Here is a 17,946-nt window from a genome sequence, read left to right as displayed (position 1 = left end):
AGCAGAGCGGGTGGAGGGACACAAAGCGAGGTTGCGGGATACAACATCGAACCAGAGGAGCACTGGGTCACACCGCGATGCGGTGAATCTGGAAAACAGTGTCTGAACTGCCTGGAAAGGCGCTCCCTGATTGTGCTGTCCCTTTATCCTTCGAAAGGAACTTGGGGTTCTGGCCCACCTACCCGAGCCTGACTCTTGGAATGTCTCCCCACCGCCAGCCAGGGCAGGGGCCCTCCGCCCCTCCCCCGCCACAGAATGTCATGAGGTCATGCATTCTCACCCTGTTTAGATTCAAACTTTCCTGGCCTTGGCTTGGGTCTTGAGTGTCTCTCCTGCAGCAGCTCACCGTGTGGGGCCCGGACCTGACTTTTGTCACTGTGGAGGCTGCCAGGCGGCAGCGTCCTCTGCCTGTGCGGATGGCTTTCCAAGGAGGTGAGTCTTTGGCTTGGGTTGGACGTGTCAGGGGCCAGGCCACCCCTGAAGCCCTTGGGATTCAAATGTGACACCGGCCAGGGGCACTTGGGTGGCGTTAGGTAGAGGAAGGGAGCGCACTGGACCCCCAGGGACAGCGACCTGGGGGCTGAGAGGCTGGGAGTCTGCAGAAACCTGCTAGGACGTTGGGCAGGGGCTCCTTGGAGGTGGGTCGGGCCCTGTCGGGGGAAACGCCCTGTGTGTGGGGAGAAAGGATGGCGGCAGTCTCGCCGATTCTCTCCGGGGACACACGCCTCCTTGGGCCCGGTGCAGGGAGAGGTGGGAGTGTGTCATGAGGGCGGCACAGGCCGGTCTTAGCCAGAACGCCGTTCCATGGGACTGTGTGCGGCCCAGTGTGCAATGGCGTGTCCTGCCCGAGACCTGGGCCGGTGGTCACTCTGAGCCCACGTGCCCCCAGGCCTCATAGGCCTTGTCTTGGATTCGGCAGGGTCGTGGCACCAGGTGGCCTCAAGGTAGGGTTCGGGCTCTTCAGCTGCTCTGGGTCGCTCCCCTCTTGAGGAATCGCAGTTCCCACCTGCTTCCTCTTGTCCTGTGTTCTGGGCTGCTGTCCCAGGCTGGCCCTGTGTCCAGGGTGTGTGGATGGTTCTGAGACGGGCTTACCGCAGGGTTTGGGGGGAGCTGTCCTGGCAGAGATCCAGGTCAAGTGTTCTTGTTCGCTTGTGCCGGGCCGGGGAGTAGAGGGTGGGATTCGCCGGGAGCCTCGAGGACCGGAAGGCTGGCGGGAGAGGGGCCCGAACGGTTCAGACGCTGTCTGTTCACAGGGCCCCTCCAGGTGCCTAGGATGGACCTTGCAGAAGGTCTCCAGCGGCCAGGGAGGCTGCTGAGGCCATTTCCCACAGGTCAGGGTTCCACCCAGACCCGAGTCTTGGGAGGCCGCCCGTGAGGCTGGAGAGTCGTGTGTGGGGGGTCCGTGGCTGGTTCTCAGAGGCAGTGCTGGCCCAACGGCCTCTGCTGGGCAGACAGGATGACGTGCTGGGAGGGGCGGGGGCGGGAGGTCCCTGCGGGAGGCCAGAGCATGGAAAGGACTCTGGGACACTGGCAAACTGCACCTTTTGCTGTGATGCCCCTCACGCGAAGCCACGGGATTCACTGCTCTGCTCCCGGGGACTAAGGGTGTCCCGGGTCCTCCCTCCCGGCTGCGGATTCTCTGACCCCATCCGGCCCTTTCCTTCTGTCCACAGCATCTGCAGTGCTGGGACGCCATGTGGCCACGGACCCGGGAGCCTCCCTGTCTGCTTTCATGGCACGGCCCTTCCCCCCACCCACTGCCGGCGCCCCCCACCGGCCACTCTGGGGGCAGCACCCGCCGCCCCCCTCCTGACCCAGCCATTCCCTCCTGGTGGCCCCCTGGTGCTGCCAGCTTTCTCCAGGACTCCGCTGGTGGCAGGAGAGGCTGGCCTTGGCCCCAATGGGACTGGGACCTGCAATGTCACTGTGCAGGTCAGGTCAGAACAGGGGTGCTCCGTGACCCCCCAGACTCAGACCATCGTCCTCACTCCGGCCCCCCTCAGCTGGAGTGCTCCAGGGGCCCTCGGTGGGGGGTGCTGCGTGTCCCCGCACCCATCTTCGTGACAGCCTCTGCGGTGGAGACCAGCATGCCTGCCTCGGCCCGTGGGGGCTCCCAGGCCGGCAAGGGAGGCTTGGCCCCAAGCCTTCCACCTCCGGCTCAGCCCCCAGTCGCGCAGCTGACCACCGTCGTGCCCCCAGTCAACGCCAGGCCACAGCCTCACGGAGCTTCCAGGAGCCGGACCACGGCCTCGCCCCAGGACTCCTGTAACCCCAAGAGTGTTTACGAGAACTTCAGGCGCTGGCAGCGCTTCAAGTCGCTGGCCCGGAGGCACCTCCCGCACAGCCCCCCGACGCAGAAGCTCTCTCCTGCTTTCTCATGTGAGTGGCCTCGGCTCTCCCTCAGCCCTCACGCAGGCCCACCTTGGGGCGCGCACACAGGGCGGTGATCTAGGGCCGCTGGGAGGAAGGTCAGGGGCCGGGACCCTGCTCTAGGAAGGCACTTTCCGGTCCAGGACACCTTTCAGTCACGCATCTCAACTAACACTGGGGCGGTGTGTGTGTGGGGGGGGGGGGGGGGGGGGGGGGTTGTCCAGCCAACCTGTACCTTGCAGAGACATCACGGTGACAGTCGCTGGGGACTCACAGGCAGATAGGGTCCGGGTGTCAGAGGAGCGGCTGTGGTTTGGGTGCCGCACTCTTGGTCATCCTGTCTCCATGCAACCCGGGCCTGGGGCATCTCACGGCCAGGGGACCAGCCCAGCAGAGGAGACTTGGGACTTGCAGGGCCAGCAGAGGTCCTGTGCGGGCCCCACCCTCGCTGTCCCAGAGGATCCCTCAGAACTGGAGGGGAGGGAGCAGAGGTGGTGTAGGGGTGAGGGTGGGGGATCCTTCCTGCGGAGCTCTGACCGGGCAGGCCTGGCCTTGGCATCTGAGGTCCCTCCTGAACACGGGGTGATGGCATTTCCTGCCATTTCCAGGCTGGACTCATTGCTGGGCACCTTGATGTCCGCGAGTATTATTACAAGAGGCAGAGTCCAGAAGGACTGACTTCCCAGGCCACCCCGTCCCTGCTCCTGTCAGTGGACAGTCAGCCTGGTGCCCGGAGCCCAGGGCTGGTGTGGTGGGAGGCGGTGACCGTGGTGGTGGTGAAGGTTGATTTGCACACCCCGACACCCCCTGTCACCTGCCAGCACTCGTTCATGCTGGGTGGGGGACACGGGCTCCAGAGGATCCGGGGAAGGCTGGGGGTGACCGGACTGCAGCCGGCCCCTGACCCCGACGCCTTACAGCCCGGTGCTACGGACCCTGGCGCGCCTGAAGCCCAAGATGACGCTGGAAGAGGGAGTGCGGCGGGCCGTGCAGGAGTGGCAGAGCAAAAGCAACTTTGACCGCTTGATCTACTACGAGATGGCGGGAAAGTAAGTCAGGTTCTCTGGCCCGGGGCTCTTGGGCGAGTGGGCCGGGGGCAGGGTCTGGCTATGCTGATGCTCGCTTGTCCCAGTGGGCCACCCTCCCCACCTCCCTGGCGGTTCCACCTTCCCTTGCTCTGGACCCACCCCTAGCTCCGCCAGAAGGTCTCAGGACGGGGTTGGGGATCCTGAGGCCTCCTCGCCTGGGGTCGGACTCCCTCCGACTCAACTCCCTGAGGGGGTGGTGGAGGCGATGCGCCGGACAGCCCGCCTGCCTCCTCCTTGGTGGCCGGGGCCACGGCCGTCCCTCCAAGGCCCCGCCTCTCCCGGTCCCTCGACCTGCTGCTGGCCCTGCTGGCTCCAGGGCTGGGCCCCCTCCTCAGTGCGGCCTGGGACTCCTCACCCCCAGGTTCATGGAATTCGAGATGGAGGAGGAGATGCAGATGCGGAAGTTACAGTGGGTGAAGGTGGCCCAGGGCCTGCCTCCCCCAGCGCCCCCGAAGCCTGAACGGCGGGGGCCCCCAGCCGCGGGAGCGGGCCCGCAGCCAGGTAAGGCCCCCACATCCCCATGACCGCGGGTGGCCAATGGCTGTGGGGGCCAGGGAAAGGCCTCTGTCCCTGGGTCGTGTCTGCTCCCACAAGGGGACATTGGTCGTTTGACCAGATCAGCCGGGGGTCTCAGCTGCCCTTTGTCAGGACGGGTATTGACCTGGTGAATTTCTTGACTCCTCGCCCCACGCCTGTCAGAGGACCTGGCACCAAGTGGGGAGTGGGGCTGTGGGGAGTGGGCCGTGGGGAGACCCCTGGAGGATCAGGGGGTCCGCCCTTGCTCACGTGGCTGGCTGTGAGACACTCCTCCTCCCCGCTCTGCCAGTCCCACGGTGCCCATAGCTTCCGGTGGCCCTGACCCAGCCCCCAGGGACATCAGTGTCCCCCTAACACTGCCCTCCCGATGCTCTGCCCGAGCCGCTCACGCCTCCTCCCTCCTTCTCGCTCTGCCTCAGCGTGCGTTCCCAGGAAGGCGGGTTCCAGGGCCCAGCCCTCCCGCCTGCAGCCACACCGACCCCCGCGGCGCCGGCAGACCAAGGCGCCCAAGGAGATCCCTCCAGAGGCTGTGAGAGAGTACGTGGACATCATGGAGGGGCTGCTGGGGCCTGGCCGCTCAGCCCCGGGGGGCCCGGCAGGTGAATGGGGAGAGGACGGAAAGGAGCCACAGCAGGACGAGGCCGCGACCTCCCCGGACCCGGGTCTCCTGAGCTACCTTGACGAGCTGTGTTCCCAGGAAGACTTCATCACCAAGGTGCGCTGGCCCGCAGCCTGGTGTCTGGAAGATTCCAGGGACTGGCACTCCAACGCCCAGTTCGGGGCTGAGCCCAGGCCTTTGGCATTAAGCGCTTTCCTTGTTCCTGGGCTGTGTGCGCATGTGTGCGTGCATCCTTGTGTACTTGCCACGTGCGTGCAGGCATGTGTGTATACTGCTGTGCGCGCAGGCGTGCGTACACACGTGGACGTGTGTGCCCACATGCCCAAGCATCGTGTTTGTGTGTTCGTGTGTGTTTGTGCATGTGCATACCCATGCGTGTGCGCATAGAGGCCTGTGCGTGTGCATTTGTGCCTTGTGTGGATGTCTTTGTGTATGTCTGCATGTGGTCCTGTGTGTCCGCTCACGTGTGTGTCGGCCTAGGGGTATGTCCTTTGGTGTCTGAGAGTGCACGTATGTTTTGGGGGGGGGTGTGTCTGTGTGCATGTCCAGGTTTTGTCTCTCTGTGTACACACATGTGTGAATGTGTGTGTGTCTGCACACATGCATGTCTGTGTGTGTGTGTGAGAGAGAGAGAGAGAGAGAGAGAGAGGCCAGTGACTGTATCGTGAAAACTTCTCCCACCGTCTGGAGAAGGATGGGTGTGTCTTCACTTTTCCGCATTTCCTGCCGACCCTCCTGGCTCACAGGGGGCTCCCTGCCAAGTCTGGCCCCAGCCTCTTTCCTCTGTCCCAGGTGGAGGCAGTCATCCACCCCAGCTTCCTGGCGGAATTGTTGTCCTCGGAACCACAGCTGGACCTCCTGGCCCTGGCTGAGAAACTGGAGCAGGAGGAAGGGCTCAGCCCCGCAGAGGTGAGCCCGGGGGGGGAAGGACGGGCTCCAGGCAAGCTGCGGGATGCAGGGGACCCAGGCGATGCAGGGGGAGGGAGTGGGGTCCCAGGTGAGCCCGAGGAGGGGACCCAAAACAGAGACCCACATGACTCAGTCCCCCTTTGCTTCTTGTGAATCACAGCACTGGGGAGGCCAGCGTCGGGGGGGCACAGAGCAGAGAATGGGAATGGAAGATGGGCAGCCTGGGACGGGAGGGAGGGAGGGACTAGGGGGATGTCAGCAGAGCCACAGCCTCGTGGGTCACCCTCCCTGCCTCCCCCGGTGCCACCGTCCCATGCCCCCGTCTCACTGGCCTATGCTGGCCAGTCACTGTCCCCTCTTTCCTCAGCTGGTGGAGAAAAGACTGGCGGCCTTGAATACGGAGGAGGGTGTGCAGGCACCGCCACGTCTCTGCGCGGCCCGGTCGGGCCCCAGTGCTGAGCACGAGACCGGTCCCGGGATGGGGCTGGGGGTCAGCGACAAAGCCTGCCCAGCAGCAGACACCGACGGCCAAGACCTTCAGAGGCATGGCCGAGCACAGAAACAATTGTCGGGGCCCGGAGCCTTTGCTCTCTGTCCCGGACGACAGGAGGCCCCTGCACCCAGGGCCCGACGGGTCCCCGCCCCTCCGGAGGGGCAAAGGTGCGCCGCCCCTGGACCGGGCCCCAGAGATGCCCCGCTTCTCAGAGAGGCCCCTCCTGCTAGGGACACTCGAGGGCTGGTGGATGGGTCCAGTGAGGACGAGGAGGAGCTCCCCAGCCTGGCCTTCCTCCTGGCCTCTCAGCACAGGCTGCTGCCCTGGAGGCTCTCCCAGAGTCCCGCTCCTGCCTCAGTCATCCCCAGCCCTGGCGGTTGGGGGCCGCAGGGGGCTCCACGGGCCCCCTCTCCTCAGAGAACAGGCCTCGGTCCGGCCACCGCCCCAGCTACAAAGTCCAGGAAGCGGGCTCTGTGTGAGGGTCCTGCCTCTGTGGCAAAGATGCCCCTGCCTGGGGCCAACCTCAGGGTGTCTGGGAGGCCGGCCTTGGCTGTGGGGCTGGTTCACCCCTCACAGCCTGCAAAGAGAAGGCGTGACTCCTTGGTCACAGGGAGGAGAAGGAAGCGTCACTGCAGCCAGTAGGGAGAAGTGGGCCTGCGCTCCAGGGCCGGCACTCCCCGCGGCCCCCCAAGGAGCCTAGGGGGTCCTTCTCAACCTGGTGCTGATCCTGGCTGTGGGAGGGAGGGGGGGGAGGGAGGGGGAGAAGGAGGGAGGGAGGGAGGGAGGGAGGCAGGCCATGACTGTGGGGGTGGGGTGGCTGTAGCCCATTGAGGCACCGTGTGTAAATGGGGAATAAAGTTAAGTTTTCCGTTAACGCTCTGGGCCACTTCTTCCTACTGGCGTGTCGGCTGCCACCGGCGTGTGGGCTCCCCATCCCACGGGATGGAAGAGCCTGAGGGGCTTCCTGGGGCTCCCGTCACCATCCGGATCCCTGAACGTCCAGGGATGGGGAGCCCTCTGCACCACGACCGTTTTTGAGAATGAAGTCCGCAGACAGCCCCATCTTCCGGAGCTCCCTCTGCCTCCCCGAAGCTTCTGCCACGGGTCCGACTGGGCGGGGGGTCCTCAGCTCCTGCAGGGCTCCCTGTGCGGGGCCTGAGGAGATGGGCTCTGGGCCTCGGGCTCGTGGTAGCAGGAGTGTCTTCCGGTGCCATCGGGATCACCGAGCTGGGAGGGCCAGTGGGAGATCCGCCCAATTCCAGTGAGGATGGACATGGGGCACGGATGAGGGTGGGTGGGGGCACTGGCCACGGTGTGCACACAGGAACCACAGCGGTGGCGCAGGCGGCAAGTCCCGTGGCGGGATTTCTGGACAGATCGATGGAACAGAATGGAGAGCCCATAAATAGACCCTCAACTCTATGGTCAACTAACCTTTGACAAAGCAGGAAAGAATGTTGAATGGAAAAAAGACAGCCTCTTCAATACATGGTGTTGGGAAAATTGGACAGCCACATGCAGAAAAATGAAATTGGACCATTTCCTTACACCACACAGGAAAATAGACTCAAAATGGATAAAGGACCTCAGTGTGAGAAAGGAATCCATCAAAATCCTTGAGAACACAGGCGGCAACCTCTTCAACCGCAGCCGCAGAAACATCTTCCTAGGAACATCGCCAAAGACCACAGAAGCAAGGGCAAAAATGAACTACTGGGATTTCATCAAGATCAAAAGCTTTAGCACGGCAAAGGAAACCGTTAACAAAACCAAAAGACAACTGACACAATGGGAGAAGATATTTGCAAACGACATATCAGATAAAGGGCTAGTGTCCAAAATCTATAAAGAACTTAGCAAACTCAACACCCAAAGAACAAATAATCCAATCAAGAAATGGGCAGAAGACATGAACAGACATTTCTGCAAAGACATCCAGATGGCCAACAGACACATGAAAAAGTGCTCCGTATCACTCGGCATCAGGGAAATACAAATCAAAACCACAATGAGATATCACCTCACACCAGTCAGAATGGCTAAAATCAACAAGTCAGGAAATGACAGATGCTGGCGAGGATGCGGAGAAAGGGGAACCCTCCTACGCTCTTGGTGGGAATGCAAGCTGGTGCAACCACTCTGGAAAACAGCATGGAGGTTCCTAAAAATGTGCAAAATACAACTACCCTATGACCCAGCAATTGCACTACTGGGTATGTACCCTAAAGATACAACTGTAGTGATCCGAAGGGGCACGTGCATCCGAATGTTTATAGCAGCAATGTCTACAATAGCCAAACTCTGGAAAGAACCTAGATGTCCGTCCACAGATGAATGGATCAAGAAGAGGTGGTATATATACACAATGGAATACTATGCAGCCATCAAAAGAAATGAAATCTTGCCATTTGCGACAACGTGGATGGAACTAGAGGGTATCATGCTTAGTGAAATAAGTCAATCGGAGAAAGACAACTATCATATGATCTCCCTGATATGAGGAAGTGGAGAGGCTACGTGGGGGGTTAAGGGGGTAGGAGAAGAATCAATGAAACAAGATGGGATTGGGAGGGAGACAAACCATAAGTGACTCGTAATCTCACAAAACAAACTGAGGGTTGCTGGGGGGAGGAGGGTTGGGAGGGGGGGTGGGGTTATGGACATTGGGGAGGGTATGTGCTAAGGTGAGTGCTGTGAAGTGTGTAAACCTGGCGATTCACAGACGTGTACCCCTGGGGATAAAAATATAGGTTTATAAAAAATAAAAAATTTTTAAAAACCACATTGGGAATAAAGGCCATTTATGACAAGCCCATGGCTAACTTTGTACTCAATGGTGAATCCCGAAAGGTTTCCTCCAAGATCAAGACAAGAATGTCTACTCTCCCCAGTTCTATTCAATAAAGTATTAGAAATCCTAGCCAGAGTGATCAAGCAAAATGAGAAATAAAAGGCACGCAAATCAGAAGGAAGAAGTAAAACTATGTTTGTAGATGATACGATCTTAAATACAGATAATCCTAAAGACACCACCAACAAACGGTACTGATAAATTCGGTAAAGTTACAGGATACAAAAAATCAAGATTTCAGATTCAGTTATGCTTCTATACACTCGCAACCAAACATCTGAAAAAGAAATCAAAAAGAATTTCACTTGCAATAGCAACAAAAACAATAAAATACTTAGGAATAAATTTAACTAAAGAGAAGAAAGATCTAAACACTTAAGACAGTAAGATTTTGAGGCACCAGGGTGGCTCAGTGGGTTAAGCCTCTGCCTTTGGCTCAGGTCATGATCCCAGGATCCTGGGATTGAGCTTTCTGCTCAGCAGGAAGCCTACTTCCCCCTCTCTCTCTGCCTGCCTCTCCGCCTACTTGTGATCTCTGTCAAATAAATAAAATCTTTTTTTAAAAAGTAAGATTTTGGTGAAAGAATCGGAAGAGACAAACAAATGGAAAGATATGCCATCTTTCATGGATCAGGAGAATTAACATTATTAAAATATCCACACTACCCAAGGCCATTCTATTTTCCTTTTTTTAAAAAAATAACATTTTATTTCTGTATTTGACAGACAGAGATCACAAGTAGGCACAGAGGCAGGCAGAGAGAGAGGGGGAAGCAGGCTCCCTGCTGAGCAGAGAGCCCAATGCGGGGCTCCATCCCAGGACCCTGAGATCATGACCTGAGCCGAAGACAGAGGCTCAACCCACTGAGCCACCCAGGTGCCCCCCATTCTATTTTCAATGCAAACCCTATCAAAATCTCAATGGCATTTTTCACAAATAGGGAAAAAATCCTACAATTTGTACAAAGTCAGAGAAGACCACAAATAGCCAATGCAATATGGACAAAGAATAAAGCAGGGGGTATCAAACTTCCTCATTTCCAACTTTAAAACAAAATTACAAGAATCAGAACAGTACGGTACTGGCATTAAAAAAAGACACACAGTCTAACAGAACAGAGTAAATATCCCAGAAATAAACCCATGAATACAAAGTCAATGAATATTTGATACGGGAGCCAAGAATACTCACTGGGGGAAGGACAGTGTCTTCAATAAATAGTGTTGGAAAAACTGGATAATCACATGCAGAAGAATCAAGTTGGGTCCCTACCTTACTCCACTCACAAAAATCAACTAGAAATAGATTAAAGATTTAAACACAAGATCTGAAACTGCAAAACTCCTAGAAGAAACCACAGGGAAAAAATCATCTTGACATCAGTTTTGGCAACAAGCTTTTTGATACAACACCAAAACCAGCAACAAAATCATAAACAAGGGGCGCCTGGGTGGCTCAGTGGGTTAAAGCCTCTGCCTTCGGCTCAGGTCGTGATCTCGGGGTCCTGGAATCGAGCCCCGCATCGGGCTCTCTGCTCAAGCGGGGAGCCTGCTTCTCCCTCTCCCTCTGCCCGCCTCTGTGCCTACTTGTGATCTCTGTCTGCCAAATAAATAAATGAAATCTTTTTAAAAAAATGGACGTCAAACTAAACATTACTGCTTAAGCGAAGAAACATTCAACTAAATGGAAAGAGAACCTATAGTGAAAAGGGTTACTACTCCAAATACATAAGGAATTCATAAGACTCAGTAACAAACCTCCCCCCGGAAATAATGGTTAAAAGGGGGCGCCTGGGTGGCTCACTACCCTTCGGCTAGGACATAAGGAATGGGATCAATAATCGGGCTCTCTGCTCAGCAGGGAGCCTGCTTCCTCCTCCTCTCTGCCTTCCTCTCTGCCTACATACTCTCTCCTGTCGATTAAATAAATAAAACTTTGGTTAAAGGACCTAAACACACAGTTTTTTTTTTTTTTAAAGACATGCAAATGACGCCTAGGTATATGAAAAGATGCTCAATATCAATAATCATCAGTGAAATGAAAATTAAAAACATAGTGAGAAGTGATGGGTATTAAGGAGGACACTTGTTATGAAGAGCCCTGGGTGTTACATGTCTGTCATGAATCACTAAATTCTGCTTCTGAAACCAATATTACATTATGTGTTAGATAACTCGAATTTAAATAAAAGTTGGAAGAGGAAAAACACCACACTGAGATATCACCTCATGCCTGTTAGAATGGCTATCATCAAAAAGATAAGAGATAACAAATGGAGAAAAGGGAAGCCCGTGCACCACTGGTGGTAATGTACACTGGTACAGCCACTATGGGGAAGAATATGAATGTTCCTCAAAAATTTTTTTAAAATAGCACTAACATACGATCCAGCAATCCCACTTCTGGGTTTACCTCCAAAAGAAATGAAATCACCTCATCAAAAAGATAGCTCCGCTCTCATATTCACTGCAGCTTTCTCAACAGCCAAGATATGTAAACAACCCAAGTGCCCATCAACAGATACACAGATAATTACACACACACTGGAATATTCAGCCATGAAAGAGAAAGAAATTCTGCCATTTACAACAATATGGATAGACTTTGAGGGCACTACACTAAGCGAACTGAGTCAGAGACAGACAAATACCATATGATTTCATTTAGACAGGGAATGTAAATAAGCTAAACTCATGGAAACCGAGCAGAATCGTTGTGATTGCCAGAAGCCAGAGAGCGGGAAAACAGGACAATGTTGGTCAAAGACATAACCTTTCATTTATAAGACAAGTAAGTTCTGGGGACCTAATTTACAACACAGTGACTATGTTTAACGATATTACATTGCTAAGAAGTAGATCTTAAATGGTTTAACTATTGAAAAATGATGTGAAGTGATGGAGGTGTTAATTAATCCTCTTGTAACAATCACTTTACAATGTCTAAGTGTACCAAAGCATCACACCATACATCTTAAGCAATGTTCTGTGTCAATTATACTTCAATAGCCATGGAAAAAAAAAACCAGTAGCCTACTTCTGAATCAATGCTATTGGCTTAGATGATCAGACCCATTCCCAACACAGTCTAGTGGAGGAAGACTCCCCTTGCTCACATTTGGGAAAATCCTCTGCCTTGGATGTTAGCCCATCATTTTAGTAACCCCTGGGGTCCCCAGCCCAGAAGCTAGTCCTGTAGGTCTCAGGAAAAAGGCTGATGAGATCAACCCTCCTGAGGAAGGCATGAAGTAGGGAATTATGGCCCCTGCAGACCTACACTATACCACCTTTAAGATGCTATAAAAATTTTAGTTGGAATGCCAAGGCAGCACACAGAGGACATGGCACAAAGTGGGAGCATCCAAGTACAACTGTGCCAAGAGCTGGTAGTGCCTTCTCGGGAAGAACCAGCTGTGTGGAAATACCAGTTGGGAAGCTGACAGCAGTGCAGAGGTAAGCCCCCTCTCCTGAACACGGAGTCATGCTGCTGGTTGTGCAAATTGTTCTAAAATCATACCCAGCATTTAATTTATAGAGGTGACTGAATGATGACATGGAGCACCAATGCCACTGAAAGCAGCATTCATTACTTGCATTTCTCCAAACAGGAGGGCACAGCATACCATGTACAGTCCCAGGGAAACACCAGGTTTGGGCACAAGGCAGAAACAGGAGTAAGGAGGAAGCCTAAGCCAGACCCTTTACCGGAGTGTCCATAGGAAAGGCAAAGCAGGGCGGAATAAACAGTCTAGGATTGCCTGGCTTGAACAGTTCTGGTGGGTTTTAGGCCATAGGGGTTGTCTCTTGTTGCCTGGTGTCTAACCCTGAGATGATTAAGGTCAGGAGGAGTACTACTGCTTAGTGTGTGAGAATCAGGTAATGGGGTAATAGGGGCCACAAGATAACATGAATGTTGAAGGAGCATCCAACTGTACAGCATACATCCCTGAATCCTTCTGCATAAGGAGAAGCCAAGAGGTGCCTGGGTGGCTCAGTGGGTTAAAGCCTCTGCCTTCGGCTCAGGTCATGATCCCAGGATCCTGGGATCGAGCCCTGCATCGGCTCTCTGCTCAGCAGGGAGTGAGCTTTCCCCTCTCGCTCTCTGCCTGCCTTTCTGCCTACTTGCGATCTCTGTCTGTCAAATAAATAATTTTTTTTTTAAATAAGAAGAAGCCCCAAATCACTAACATTAATGGGGATATTCTTTGGCCCCAAAGAATGGATGAACCAATTAGGAGCAACATGGTCATTCACAATGACCAGGCACACATACAAAGACTATAGCCACAGATGCCCTGCAAACAGTGCATGTAGAGACTCCATAAACATACCCACCAATGCCTGAATATCCTTGCTTCACACACACCACAGCCACACACACCAGTGGTAAATACTGGCGAATGCTTCCTAAGATGCTCCTTAGGGGTACGTGGTAAAGCATTAATCTGTATCATTTAGCAATTCACCTGGTGTTAATATTCTCGGCATGACTAATTCCACCTCCAGTCACAGAACTAGGAAGAGATATGCACCATTCACTATCCCAAGCTACTACAAGCCAGTTCCATCACACCTTATCCCCTTTCATAGGAACATGTGCACACAGTCCACTGGTACCCCAACTAATACCCTGAACTCTTACCCTGAACAAACAGAAACACACTACGTATGTCCAGGATACATCTCGGGATGTACAGTCTTCCATACACCTAAACACATACAGTTGCTAGCTGCACCCTGAATACACACATAAACCTCTTCTTACTAACTAGATTTTTACAGAAAAAATCCTACCCACCTCAGATACTCACATGCCATGCCTACAACTCTATACACACATGCCCACACACAAACAAACAGCTAACATGTTACCCACAAGCTTACAATAAATAGCCTAAAAGGACAGGCTCTCAAAATATACCACATATACAGTTGTTTCATGAACCACCCAAAAATACTCCCACAATCTCACACCTCTAAAATGCACACACTCTACAGTTTCTGAAAACACACACAACCTACACACACTGTTTCCAAATAGACACACCGAACATCCGCATTTTGTAGAATACATACCTCCTAAGCCACCAATGAACCCAAATACACACACAGCCACAATCAACCTAACTTACCCAATCCATAAAAGAATACCCACCACAAACACTGAAAGCATGCATATAAGCAACCCCACCGACTTCTTCAACCACTACATTCAGAAGTTACAGAAGTGGACCCCTAAACCCACAAACATACATACTCACAGACTAGCCATGAATATACATACACCCTTCACACTCAGATGTACTCAAAACACCAACAGCCCTTGTACCCTACACTCATGACCCTTACACACCCATGAACACAAACACACATCCACTCCCCCAATCTCCAAATAGCCATTACCCAAAACACTATACACCATCCTCACATTTCTAGAATACAATGTTACCACCACAATCCCCAGACATTCCAAAAAGTGTACAAAAACCCGAGCATACTCCAAAGAAAATCACTTTGACTATTCCTGACAACCCCAAATCCTATGAATAACCTTATATATAATTCACCCACGTGCTGCTAAATGGAAACACAAACCCGTAAACACTCCTACAACACAAGGAAACATCTCTAGCACATCATATATTAATACATGTAAAACCCTTTCAGGTCCCAATTTATCTTTTTTTTTTTTTAAGATTTATTTATTTATTTGACAGAGATTACAAGTAGGCAGAGAGGCAGGCAGAGAGAGAGAGAGGAGGAGGAAGCAGGCTCCCTGCTGAGCAGAGAGCCCGATGCAGGACTCGATCCCAGGACCCTGGGACCATGACCTGAGCCGAAGGCAGCGGCTCAACCCACTGAGCCACCCAGGCGCCCTCAGGACCCAATTTAAAAAGGATTTCAAACGTCCGCATTTCCTTAATACTCACAAAACCATATTCCATACCCCCAGTACATGCAAATAAAATCCAACTCCCCTGTATAAACGTATCTCATTACTGTATCAGTACAAAAGTACTCCCAGATATGTGCTCATAATCCTCTAATGAAAAATGCAAATATGTGCCATAAACATATTTATCCCACCTGCCATGATCCATGAACACAAACAAACACACATTTCTCATACCCCCAATATACCCCAAATTACCCAGCATGCTTCAAATATGAAAACATACCACCTTATACCCCCAAACACACATGAAGCTCCACGTTACCCACATACACATAATCACTCTCAACTACTCAGTAACTCCACCATCTTCCAGAACACAGAATAAGTCTGCAGCTTACCCACTCACCATTCACACACCAACCCATTCATTTGCACGTATGGGACACACCACCAATCCCGGAAGTCACACACTTGCCCTTACAAAAAAACCTTACACCCCCAGATATGTGCTCACAGCTCCTGAAAATCACCAAAAAAAATGCATGGACCAGACAGTGTGCCCTGAATGCACAGAGGATCCATCTGGAATGGATGATGACATCAAAATGTCAACCTTAAAAATAAAATAGCCAGTCAGTTTCCCAGCAGAATGACTTCATTCAGGACCAGCAGAGGAAGCGCAATTTGGAACACGGTAACTACGACAAAGAGTAGGCAGGGCAGAGAACAAAGGAGAGGGGCTTGTTGTTAGAGAGGAAAGGGGTAAGCTGGGAGGTGGGGGTCTGAACCAAAGTTCACTGGGGAAGATCAAGAGTTCAGGTTGGGGGCAGCTTTTCATTCGCGGGGCTGCTGCTGGGCAAGGAGAAAGATCGTCCACCGCTGGAGAAGTCAGGAACGCTTTTTCCGACTGGCTCTACAAATGGGAGTGAGTGGTAGTGCCTGAAGCTTCCACGTCCCTAGTAAATAGGGTTTCCTTTACTCATTTCCACAGAAAATATTTAAACAGACGCTATGCCAAAAATAATACCCCTTCCAAACCTGACATTACACACCACCTGCCAACATTCACAGGGCTCACACCCAGACACAGACATTCCCAAAGTCCTAAATCACAAACGCGTTACTCAAACACCTTGAGTTACAACTCCAGCCCTCTCAGTAAACTTAACTGCCCTCACCCTCAGAAAAACACACTCAGGGCTCCCTGTGAGCCCCAAATAGCCACAGAGACCTCACCAACCCACACATGAGGATATCCCAGTCAGATTCCTACCATCTAAAAACGCAAATAAACCTCACACTAGCAATTCATTAAACATAATCCCAGGAGACTCCTATAGGACAGGCACAAAACCACCCACGGCCACCAAGTTCTACAATCCACCAGAGACCACCAAGACCCATAAACCACATTTCCTGATACACACCACGAACCCCCAAACAAGTGCAGAATCTCAACAACCCGCCAACACACAGACATACATCTTGCACTAGAAACATCCCCACACAGTCCCTTCAGTCCCAGAATGCGAGCAGACACCGCCTTAAGTCCCCAATGAACACGCAGCAGGGGGCTGGCCAAGCCATCACACGCAGAACCAGCTCTCCCCAAAAGTGTGTAACAGAGTCAAACACACACACACACACACACACACACACACACACTCTTGATCGGAACCACGGGACGGAGGTGCAGCACCGATTTCCCAGCAATCACACAGCTGCCCCCCTCTTCTCTGTAAATTCCGCGGACCAATGGGGACCTCCGGCCGTCCCTGGTTTTCGCTTCGCTCCTCCATCAGCCCACCCGCGCTGCACGCACCTCGCCACAGCGCCTACACTCACACCGGAGCCACCACCCCGAATCGCCGCCGACCCGCTCCACACACCAGGCCCCGGGACGCGGAGGTGACCAGTGCGAAGCCTGGACCCCAGAGCCCCGGACGAGACCCCGGACCCGTGGGCCCCCAGTACCCCAGACCCGCAAGCGCGGACCCCAGACCCCGGCGGCCCTGAGTGTCCTGGACACCCGAACTCAGACCCCACTATCCCCGAGCACGGAAGCCAGACCCTCCTGTCCCCGGGACCCCAGATGCCCGAAGGCAGACCCCGAATCCCCGAGCACAGACCCCAAGCCCTCGGCCCCCCATACGCCAGACCCAGTGCAGAACCCAGCCCCGCGGGCCCCTGGCTCCCCAAACACCAGAGCACAGACCCCCAAGTCCCCCAGCACGGTCCCCGGTAGCCCAAACCCCCGACACCGACCCCAGGCCTACGGGCCGCCCGGACCCCAGGTCCCCCAGTGTGGACGCCAGATCGTCCGCACCCCAAACCCGCCGCCTCACAAGGGCCCCACAGGAAACTCGCAGGAACCGCCCTCACCCCTACAAGGTCAGGGTGCAAAGAGCCCGCCCGAGGGTCTGCGCGACGCACCTCAGCATGCCGCGAGGCTCAGACACGGGTCGGCCGGGACTCCGGTCCCCGCGGGCCACTCCTCAAGGGCGCACACAAGGCGAAGCAGGAACACCACGGACCGCGGGCCGCCAGCCCTGCACGCCCGGGAGCGCGCGCCCGCATCAAGCCCAGCTCGCGCCAGCACCAGGTGGCCACGCGCGGCCCCGCCCCCGGCCGCAGGACCGTTAGCGACCCCGCCCCCGAGCCCGCGCAGGCGCGCCTTCTCCCGCGGGCAGCCTCAACGGAAGCTGGGAGCCGTTGCGGAGGAGGGTCCGGGAGACGTGCAGCCCCGCCCCCTCGGGAGGGGTGCGCGTGCGCGTGCGCGTGCGCGCGACGACGTGGGTCTGCGCCTGCGTGGGCGCGCGCTGGCGAGCCCAACCCGGCCCGAGAGCCCTGCAGGAGAGGCTGGAAGCAATGGGTCCCGGAGCCGCGGGCTGCACGGGGACGACTGCCGTCCCGCACTCCTTGTGGTGCTCCTGCCTTCAAGCCAGCGCGTGGGAAGTGAGCGCTCACGGCCCTGACGTCGCAGACGTGCACTCCCTGGCCTCGGACGCGACCTTGCGAACCACCTGGGACAGGGGCCTCCGAAGCCCGAGGGCCCCGCGGCCGACCAGCTCCGTCCGGACTGCGCATCTGCTGCTCTTTCCCGCCTTTCTGCGCCCTCCGCGCCCGCCGGAGCCCCTGCGCCCCGCAAGGTTCCATGGAAGCACAGTTCTGGCGGAGAACTCA

The 17,946-nt window shown here is 54.7% G+C and overlaps 1 protein-coding gene across 1 annotated transcript; it reads left to right on the top strand.

Moving 5' to 3' along the window:
- Nucleotides 1-1,809: 1,809 nt before the first annotated feature.
- LOC123387532 (NUT family member 2G-like) lies at nt 1,810-17,738 on the top strand (the record flags this gene model as incomplete). The annotated part of the gene is given in 10 exon segments (XM_045065110.1): nt 1,810-2,034; nt 2,037-2,339; nt 2,342-2,379; nt 3,291-3,419; nt 3,820-3,959; nt 4,415-4,710; nt 5,407-5,523; nt 5,891-6,066; nt 6,131-6,275; nt 16,566-17,738. Coding segments are annotated over 10 exon segments (2,742 nt in total), but the record flags the coding sequence as incomplete, so codon positions are not given.
- Between the last annotated feature and the right edge of the window lie 208 nt (nt 17,739-17,946).

This window comes from Mustela putorius, unplaced genomic scaffold (genome assembly GCF_011764305.1).
Source record: "Mustela putorius furo isolate JIRA1106 unplaced genomic scaffold, ASM1176430v1.1 tig00003854_pilon_pilon_pilon, whole genome shotgun sequence".
In the NCBI taxonomy this organism is placed as follows: domain Eukaryota; kingdom Metazoa; phylum Chordata; class Mammalia; order Carnivora; family Mustelidae; genus Mustela; species Mustela putorius.
Note: the sequence above shows the minus strand (reverse complement) of the source record. Positions and strands in the feature narration are given on the sequence as shown.